Genomic DNA, 10,052 nt, shown 5'->3' with positions numbered 1-10,052 from the left:
GGGAGGCACTGGGCTGCCTGTGGAGCTGGTAACCAGCCTTCAGTCCTCCCTGGGGGGGATGCAGCAGCCCCCAGGACCTGCCCCCTGTATGGAGTGAGCTGTGTCCGGGGCAGCCCTGCTTCCCCCTCCGCGGCCAAGGAGCTGGAGTCAGGACCGGGGAGGTCTGGTCCCAGACCCTCCTGATGCTGTGGCCCTGTGGAGCTCTGTGCAGAGCAGGGTTTGGGGAGCTTGGGGGTCCTTGGGGCACCTCACCATGGGCCCTGGGAGAGTCGGGCGCGCTGGGTGGTGGTTGCTGCCCTGAGCGTAGGTCTCTGCCTCCTTTTCTTCCGTGTCTGTCAGGCAGGGGAGCTTCCTTCCAGGGCCCTGAAATCACCCTGTGGTGCAGGCAGCCTGGAGCAGCTCCCAGAGCAATGCTTTCCCTTACAGGGGGGACACAGATCCCTTCCAAAGAGGATGGGAGTGACTGCCAGAGCCTCCATCCCTGCTAAGAGCCCCTTTCCCCCTCCTCCCCAAGCAAGGGGCTTCTCCCATGGCTCGTTTTTCTCCCTTACATTTATTACGCTAATCCACAAGGATTAAGTTAAACCAGTCAATGCGAACTCCAGTGTTTTCCAGCCCGTTTGGGCCAAAATTACCGTCCAGTGTTAAAACGGAAAGGGGGGAGGGCCGGGCAATAGGGCTGAGCTGCTGGGGAGGAGGAAAACCCACAGCCGGTGGGCACCGCCGCATCAGGGCACCCCCAGAGCGGGACAGGGGACAGGAGCGGGGAGAGACGGAGCTGTGGTCCAGGTGTCTGGGGGACCCCAAGGGTCCAGGGGGTCCCCAGCGTACGGCTAGATCTTGGGGCGCCAGCCCTTGATGAACTGCATGATCTTCTTCACCTGGAGCTTGGTGAGGCGAAAGTCGTCGGCCAGGATCTCCTCGCTGAGCTGCACGAAGATGCTGCCGTCGATGCGCTCGCGGGCGAAGAAGCTGACCACGTCCTCGGAGAGGCCGATGAAGCGCAGGCACTTGGAGACCTCCTCCAGCGAGAGGGCCGAGAGGTCGGCGGGGGGCAGCCAGGGCGAGCCGTCCCCGCTGGGACGGGGGGCGGCCGGCGGAGCCCCCCCGTCGCCCCTCGCCGCCGGCGGCACCTCGATGACGCCCTGCGCCAGGTAGACGCGGGTGACGCCGCCCTCGGCCCCGCGCAGGACGGCGGGCGACAGCGGGGCCGCCCCGCGGATGACGATGCTGTCCCCCTCGAACCCCTTGGGTGGGCGAGGGGGGGGCGCCGGCTCCTCGACGGGGGCGAAGGGCTCTGGCGAAGAGGAGGAGGAAGGGGCGGCCGGGGCCGAAGGCGGCTTGGGCCATTCCGGGCTCTCCGGCCATTCGGTCGGGCCGGCGAAAGGGTTGAGCGCCCCGAAAGGGGCGAAACGTTTTTGGGGGTGCGGGGGCTTGAGGCGGGGGCAGCTGCGGTAGGGCTTCAGAGGGGGCTCGGCCCCCGACAGCGGGGTCGAGCAGCCGCTGCCGGCCCCGGCGCCCGCCTCGGCGTACGCCCAGGGGTCCGACCAAGAGGTGGGGGTGGGCTGGGCGGCGGGGGGCAACGTGGCGGGGGGCAGCGGGCGCCCGGGGGCCTCCCCGGCTTTGCAGTCCCCCCAGGTGCAGGGGTAGCAGTACAGGGAGTAGGCATCGGGCGAGGGCGAGCCGCTGCCGCTCCGTGGGACCGACCTGTGGGAGGAAGGGGAGCATCACCATCACTCCGGGGCTGCGTTTTCCACACCCCCCCCCCAAACTCTGTCCCCAACCCCACGCCGCAGGGGTATCTCACCCCGGGGTGTCAACCTGCCACCCCATCGCAGCATCCCCACGTCCCCGGCCGCACCGGAGCAACTCACCCATCGTGGAGCCCCGAGGAGTAGTAGGAGAGGCTGGGGCTGGGCGAGGGAGCGGGTGCCAGCTTCGGGCAGCGCAGGGGTGCTGGGGGGCTGCAGGACACGGGGGGGCGGCTGCCCCGGGGCGGCACGGGAGGTGCGTTCAGCAGCCGGCACTCCTCCTTCACCTGGAAGGGGGATGAGCGCCGTCAGGACCCCCGTCACCGGTGCTGAGGGAATCTGCCCCCGGGAGCCTGCAGTTGGAGGGGGCAATGGGGGGGGCTTGGGGGCGGCCAGCCCCAGTCGAGCCACAAAGCTCTGGGTACCAGTGGGGAGCCCCAGGGAACCACGTATCCCGTGGTGCAGGGATCCCAAAAATAGTGGGTACCCCATGGGAAAGATGAGCCTGAAATTTTGGGTACCCCTTGGAGCAGGGGAGCCCAGAGGGTTTGGGTACCCCACGGTGCTGGGAATCCCAAGAGATTCAGGTACCCCCATGGTGCAGAGAGCCCTGGGGAACCGGGGACCCCATGGTACAAGGGCGTCCTGAGGATTTGGGTACCCCCGGGTGATGGGGAGCCCTGGGTACCCCATGGTGCCAGGGAGCCCACAGGATTTGGGTGATTTACTTAACAGAGCTGGGGAGGGACCCCAGAGCCCCGCAGCACCCGGGGAGGGGGTCAAGCGGGCTGTGCCGTGGGGCTGACAGCGTGGCCCGGGGCTGTGCACCCCCTGCCCACGGCACAGAACTGCTGACGGGGCTATGCCGGGGCTCACCGCCCGGCTACCCCGGTGCATCGCCCCCGGCCAGGGCGGCTGGCAGCAGGCGGGACCCCGTGGGGTGTCATTCCCCATCCCTGGGGACGGGACCGTGGCTCTTACCGCCTCCGACTTGGGTGGCACGGGAGGTGGGGTGTCCCCGCGGGGCTCGTCCCCGGGCATGCCGGGGCGATGCGGGGAGCCCAGTGGGGTGACGGCCCCAAAGGAGACGAGGTCCTGCCGGCCGGCGCCGCTGCCCGGCTCGCAGCAGCCCTCCGGGCTGGGGTTGCTCCAGAGCTCCTCGTAGGGGATCTCCAACAGCTCCTGAGTCCTGAATTCGGGCTCGGCCCAGTCGGGCGTCATGTATTCCCGGTCGGGGTCGGGGAAGTCGGGCAGCGGCGGACGCGTCGTGCCCCCCGCGACGCCCCGCGGTCCCTGGCAGCAGGCGGCGGGGTCCCGGGGGACCCCCGTGCCGCAGGCGCAGAGGGAAAGGCGCTGGAGGGGCTGGCTGAGCTCCTCGCGGGCGCAGGCAGGCAGGCAGAGCCGCAGGCGCCGGGGGCTGGCGCACTCCTCCGAAAAGTCAGGTTTGGCCTCCCGCACGGCCCGCGAGTACTCGTCGGGGTTGAAGCGGTCGTGGCAGTACGCGGCGCTGTCCCGCAGCAGCTTCTCCAACTGGGGGTCCCCGGCGAGCAGCCCCTCGGGCAGCTGGAAGCGGGGCATGTCGGTCAGCAGGAGAAAGTGGAAGGGGACCAGCTCGTCCCGGCGGAGGATGCAGCACAACACCACGGTCTTGGAGATGATGCTGACCAGCTTGTAGCAGTGGCCCTCGCGGATGGCGTGCAGGTCGTAGGGGTTGCGCGCCGGTCGGCTGGGCACGGCCACGTTGACCGGCAGCCGCACCTTCTCGATGATGCTGCGGATGGTGTGCTCGCCCTCCTGCAGCCGCAGCTCGAGGGGGCTGCGGGTGCTGAAGCGGCCCTTGCACTGGAAGGGCAGGCTGAGGCTCTCGTTGGTGCGGTGGTTCATGCAGATCAGGCAGGGCATCTTGCCCTTCACCTGCCTGGCCCCCGCCGCCGGCGCCGCCTTGCCCAGCTTCCGCAGGATGGTGTTGAAGCGCGACTTCTCCTTCACCGTCTTGGCGCAGAGGATCTCCGCTTGGCCCATCAGCGTCAGCTCGTCCCCCGCGTGCAGCGTGAAGTTGTACACCTCGCTGTCCTCGCTGAACTCCCCCGACACCACCTGCCCCAGGACAGCCCTGCCATGGGACCCGCTGCCCTGGCACCGTCCCCCTGATGTCCCACCATCAACCCTTGATGTCCCACCGGTCTCTCCTGATGTCCCACCGCCGCCCCCCGCTTTTCCACCACCTCCCCCTTACTCCCACCACCATACCCTGATGTCCCACCACCAACTCTTGATGTCCCACCACCGTCCCCTGCTGCCCTACCAGCATCCCCTGCTGTCCCAGCACCATCCCCTGCTGTCCCCATACGGACCTTCACACTGAAGGTGATGGCCTCCATGACGAAGACGCGGTCTGGGAAGATGCTGGCCACCTCCTCCACGCTGTTGAAGTACTGCACGGGCTCGCGGATGTCCCGGTCCTGGTCCAGCAGCTTGAACTTCCCTGCAAGGGACCGCCAAAGCCATGGTGATGAGAGGAGCCCACCTCCAGTGCTCGGCCCCAGAGATCTGCTGTGACCCACCTCGGGGACAGCCCGGCCCTTGGTGGGGGGCAGCCACCCTCGAGGATGACCTGGGGGTCCCCATCACATTTTGGGGGGGGGCATTTCTGTGGGCTTCACCCAGCGTGTCCAAGCGCTGTGAGGGGACACCAGAGCATCCCCCATACCTGTACCTCACACACACAGCATCGGAGGGGGCGGATTTTGGGTGGAACGAAGCACAAAGCCCTGGGCGCACGGAGTGCCTCGGCAATGCCGCTCCAGCGCACACACACACACACCCCCCCCCACCAGAGCTGCAGGGACCACCCCAAAGCAGCCACAGAAATGCCCTGTGGATGGAGGAACCCACCTGGAGCAGGGCCAGCGGAGCAGCCAACATTGCAGGCAGCCCCCATTGCCCCCCCAAAACCCGGCCCCAGGGCCCCGTGACTCCCCTCTGCCCCACGCCTCGGGTGGGAGAGCCACCAGGGAGGGAAGCGGGGGGCTTTGCAGCAGGGACAGCGGTGGAGGCGACGGCAGGGACCGGGGGGGCTGCGGCCGGCAGCGAAACTGCCTCCATTGGCATCAGTTCGGCAGGGATGGACCTGAGGGGAATATTAATCCCCCGACGTGCCCGCGCCAGCCGGCTCCGCCGCTGCCAGCCCCGTGCCAAGCGGTGCTGGGGCCACGGCTGCCCCTCGCCGGGCAGGGTCCCCGTCAGGGCCACGGCACCGGGGACACCGGGGTCGGTTGAGGCTGGAACCGCGGTGCCTGAGCCGGGGGCAGCCCCATATGCCGGCGTGGCCAGCTTGGGCACGGCCGAGCCCCCCGAAGCTGGTTAACACACTGCCCGGCCCTCCCCTCCTTGGACCCCCCCCCTTGGGATGGGCGATTAACCCCTCCCCCGCTCCATTTCCCATTATTTATTTATTAGCAGGACTCATTACCGACATGGCGAGCACTTAGAGTGGTCATTAAGGCTCTTGCTACGGCAGCCGCCAGCGTCTCAGCACCTTCGTCTGCGTTGCCAGCCCCAGCCTGTCCCCATCCTCATCCTCATCCTACCCCATCCTGTCCTTATCCCCATCCCCACTCCATCCCTGCCAGCCCCCCCCCCCCCTCCGCAGCCCCCCACCTTTGGGCTGGGCAAAAGGGGGCGGAGAGCAGCCCCCCAAACCAGAGCATCTCCTCTCCCATACTGGAGCACCCCCAGTTCAGCCGCCGGAGGTGCGGGGGGGGGCGGTCCCAGCCCTGAAGCCCCAGGGGACACCGACACCCTTGTCCTCGCCCCTTCGCACCCCAGCGGCCCCCACCTGGGTACTGGAGCGGGATGTCGATTTTGGGGCCGATGACGTAGTGTCCCTCCTCCAGGCTGTGAGCCGTCACCGTCGTCCACTGCCGGCAGGAGTGGACCAGCAGCACGTCCTGGGCGCTCACCCCCCTCCACGCGCTCGCCTGCCGGGGGGGGACACGACGGGGCTGTCACCATCCCCAGGACACCCCCCCACCACCCTCCCCGGGGTACCCGGGGGTGGCCGGCCGGCCGGACAGCCAGCCGGCGGGCTGAGCAGGTGCCCGCTGCCAAGAGCCGCCAGTTGCCCAGGAAACAATTTCTTTGTCCCCCCCTGAAAAGCTGCAGCCGCCGCAAACAAGAAGTTTATTGAGACGGGGCCGGCACGGGGGCCCCCACCGCCGCTGCACCCCGGCACCCACCGCCGGCATGGCCCCGAGCACCCACACCCTGTTCCGGAGGGATGGATCCCGCTCTGGAGGGGGGACACCGCCAAACAGGGGTGACCCTGTGCTGATGCCAGTGCACCCCACTCCCCCCCCAGCCTGTGCATGGGGGTCACAGCCAGGCACACACACACCCCCCCCCCCAGCCAGCCTGTGTCCCGGGGAGGGTGGCGAGGGGACACGGTGGCTCCGAGCCCCTGCCAGCCTGGTGCCACCACCCCCAGCGTGTCACCCAGAACGGATGACGAGGGCAGCCAGCACCTGGGCCCGTGGCTGGGGGCAGCCTGGGCCCCCCCACCCTCACACCCATGGGTGCTGGCCCCAGAGAGGAGAGGCCCCGGACCTGAGGCAGCAGCTTGGTCACGTCTCACCTGGCCCTCCAGCCTTCCTCCCTCCTCCTCCTCATCACTCCAACCTCCCTTCTCCTGGTGCCTCCAGTCTTCCTCCTCCTCATCCCTCCAGCCTTCCTCCCTCCTCTTCCCCACCCCTCTAGCCTCCCTCTCTCCCTCCTCCCTCTACCCTTCCTCTCTCCTCTCCAGCCCTCTACCCTTCCTCACTCCTCTTCCTCCTCTCTCCAGCCTTCATTCCTCCTCACCTCTCCAGCCTTCCCATCTCCCTCCTCGCCCCTCCGCCCTCCACCCTTCCCTCCAGTCCCCCTCCCTCCTCTTCATCCCTCCAACCTTGCTCCTCCTCACCTCTCCAGCCTTCCTCCCTCTTCCTCCTCACTCCAGCCTCCTTCCCTCCAACCTTCCTCCCTCCTTCCTCCTCACCTCTTCAGCCTTCCTCCCTCTTCCTCCTCACTCCAGCCTCCTTCCCTCCAACCTTCCTCCCTCCTTCCTCCTCACCTCTTCAGCCTTCCTCCCTCCTCCTCCTCCTCACCTCTCCAGCCTTCCTCCCTCCTCCCCATCACTCCAGCCTCCCTCCTCCCGCTCCCTCCAGCCTTCCTCCCTCCCTCCCTCCTCCCCATCACTCCAGCCTCCCTCCCTCCTCCTCACCTCTCCAGCCTTCCTCCCTCCTCCCCCTTCCTCCAGCCTTCCTCCCTCCCTCCCTCCTCCCCATCACTCCAGCCTCCCTCCCTCCCTCCTCCCGCTCCCTCCAGCCTTCCTCCCTCCCTCCCTCCTCCTCCTCCCGCTCCCTCCAGCCTTCCTCCCTCCCTCCTCCTCCTCGCCCCTCCAGCCTTCATCTCCCCTTGGCTACTTCTCCCTCCCACCCCAACCTTTCCCCCCCCCGGCCCCGCCAGCTCACCCTGCCCCAGGCAGACGAGGGTGGGCAGCCGGCACTGGCTGACGATCGCATCGAGGGGCAGCGCCGCGGGGCTCCAGCGGAGCCGGGCCAGCCCCGCCGCCAGCTTCTCCATCGCATCGCGGCTCAGGCCGGCCCCGGGCCGCGGGGGGGGGCGGCCGCGCCGGGCTCCATCGCCGCCGCCGCCGGGCCGGGGCAGCGGCGGGGCCGGGGGGCGGCGGACGGGGAACGGGGAGGGAGGGAGGGAGGGGGGGGGCGGCGGCGGGGAGCGGGGCAGCCGGGAGCCGCCCCCCGCCCGCCCCCGGCCCCTCCTGCCCGCCCGCCCCGGCAGGCGGGGACCCCCCCAGAGGCGGGGGCGGGGGGAGGAGGCGGCGGGTGGGCATCCCCCTCCTCACCGTCGCACCCCCCCCCCCCGGCGGGGACACCCCCCCCCCCCCCCCCCCCCCGAGGCGGGGGGCTGCTCCCGGGGCAGGGGGGGATGCAGAAGGGAGCCCCCGGGGAGGGGGGCGGCTCCGCCCGCGCCCCTCCGGAGGAGATGCTGCTCGCCCGGGGGGGGGGCTCGGCTGCCTTTGACCGCCGAGGGAAGGGGTGAGGAGCCCCCCCCCGCGCCGGATCCGGCCCCTGGGAACTCGCGGGGGGTTTCCCGAGGAGACACCGGGGATGGAAGGGCCGAGACGCGGGGGGGGGCTGCGGGGGGCTGGGGGGGGGCAGGCGGAGGACCCCGAGCCCCCCGTCCCAACGCCCCCCCCCCCCAAGACCCGAGGTACGAGTGGGACCGGCAAACGGAGCCCCCCCCCCCCCCCGGCAGGGACATCCCCATCACCCGCAGCGGGGACCCCCGCACCCTGGGGACTCACGGCCCCCCCTGAGCTGGGGACACCAGGCCCGGGGGGGGGTCCCCGCACCCCTCGCGCTGGGGACCCGCTCCCCGCCAGCCGGGGGGGCTGGAAAGCCCCGGCCGAGCTCAGCAGCATCGCGCACCGGCTACGGTTTGGGGTCCGTGTCCCCCCCCCCCCGAGCTGCTGCCGGAGCCCCCCGGCGATGGGTGCCAGAGACCCCGACCCCTCCTCGAGGGCCTGACTCGGCGCAGGGGTGGGGGGGTCCTGGTGTGGGTTAGCGGGGGGGGGACCCAAGGTTGCCGTGGAGCAGCAGCGGGGTCCTCCGGGACAAAGCCCGAATGTGTCGGGACACACAAAAAACTTGCCAGGATCAGCAGAGATGGGGAAGGGAGCAGGGATGGGAAGGAGCAGGGAAAGGAAAGCAGGGATGGGAAGGGAGCAGGGACAGGGAAGGAGCAGGGATGGAAAGGAGCAGGGACAGGGAAGGGAGCAGGGATGGGAAGGGAACAGGGACAGGGAAGGAGCAGGGATGGAAAGGAGCAGGGACAGGGAAGGAGCAGGGATGGAAAGGAGCAGGGACAGGGAAGGGAGCAGGGATGGGAAGGGAACAGGGACAGGGAAGGAGCAGGGATGGAAAGGAGCAGGGACAGGGAAGGAGCAGGGATGGAAAGGAGCAGGGACAGGGAAGGGAGCAGGGGTGGAAGGAGCAGGGATGGAAAGGGAGCAGGGACAGGGAAGGAGCAGGGATGGGAAGGAGCAGGGACAGGTATGGAGCAGAGACGAGGACAGAGCAGGGACAGCAGCAGGCGGAGGACAGGGAAAGACTGAAGACAGTGACAAGGATGACACTGACAAGCAGAACACCGAGAGCTGCCGGACGGTGTCCATGGGGGAAGGTCCCTGCCAGGTCCCCTCTCCCCGAGCCCCCCCGGGGAAGCCCTGGCACAAACCCCACCGCAGCGTGCTCGAGGCCCCGGTTCCTGGCGACAGCATGGACAGCCGAGGTGACTCGGCCTGGGACGAATCCTTCCCTCCCCACCACAAAATGCTGAGGAGTCCCCGGGGATGGGAGGGATTCAGGATCGTTGAGCTGCTCCCCACGGCCTCGTCCCCCTCCGAGGGGGACCCGGGGGCTGCTCTCGCAGCCTCAGCGCCAGCTTTATTACCCGCAGCGGCACAAAACCACCCTCTCCCGGTTACCGACACCACGGCAGCGGGAGGAAAGAAGGAGAAGCACGTCCCTGCTCTGCCATCCCATGCCATGGCGGGATGGGGACAGGCCCCTCACCCAGCCTTTGCGGGGGGGTGACATCCCCAACCCGGGAGCACCCGAAGGCTGTGGGAGACCCCGGGGGGCACCCGCTCGCCCCCGGGCAGGAGATCTTGTGGAGAGGGAACTGGCAAGGGCGATGGGATCCTGCTCGGTGGAGAAGGACATCGGCTCGGCCGTAAACGCAGCCGAAAGCCACCCGTAGTTCGCAGCCACGCCACGACCTGCGGCTGCAGAGGGAAGGGCCGAAACGGCCACTGTCCTTCAAGGGGTTTGCAAAGGTCCTCCCCAAGGAGCCGGGGGTCCCCGGGATCCCCGGGGTGCTGCAGCCACCGGCCCAAGAGCCGGGGGTACCCCCACCCACGGAGGCTCCACAGGAGGAGCGGGCAGATGCCGGCAGCCTCAGACACGCCGTTGCACTTAGCACTGCCCTCAAAAAACAACAGCCTAAAGCTTTTCTGTAAAAAAAAAAAAAAAAATGACAGAAAAGAGCAGCTCTAGCCCCAGCCAAACAACTTCTTCCAAGTAAGAGACTAGCTTGCGCTTTCCAGGCTTAATCCATGTGTCCAAGCGGTCACAGCTGCCCTAAGAGCAGCTACAGCCCAGGTGCAAAGCTTTTCTTTGGTCCAAAGGCTTGGGGGGGCGGGGGGGGCTTGTCCCAGCCCCAGCACCCACCTTCTCCAAGGGG

At 68.9% G+C, this 10,052-nt stretch overlaps 1 protein-coding gene across 1 annotated transcript; it reads right to left on the bottom strand.

Moving 5' to 3' along the window:
* Window positions 1–536: 536 nt before the first annotated feature.
* On the bottom strand, window positions 537–7,455 carry GAREM2 (GRB2 associated regulator of MAPK1 subtype 2). Its single transcript, XM_052810326.1, has 6 exons — window positions 7,259–7,455; window positions 5,590–5,731; window positions 4,106–4,236; window positions 2,733–3,848; window positions 1,875–2,038; window positions 537–1,707 (listed from the first exon to the last, which is right to left on the bottom strand). The coding sequence occupies exons 1-6, from the start codon at window positions 7,373–7,375 to the stop codon at window positions 834–836; spliced, it is 2,544 nt and encodes an 847-aa protein (XP_052666286.1). The 5' UTR covers window positions 7,376–7,455; the 3' UTR covers window positions 537–833.
* Between the last annotated feature and the right edge of the window lie 2,597 nt (window positions 7,456–10,052).

Source organism: Harpia harpyja, chromosome 15 (genome assembly GCF_026419915.1).
Source record: "Harpia harpyja isolate bHarHar1 chromosome 15, bHarHar1 primary haplotype, whole genome shotgun sequence".
In the NCBI taxonomy this organism is placed as follows: Eukaryota; Metazoa; Chordata; class Aves; order Accipitriformes; family Accipitridae; genus Harpia; species Harpia harpyja.
The sequence above is the reverse complement of the archived record's forward strand: the minus strand, read 5'-3'. Positions and strand labels throughout refer to the sequence as shown.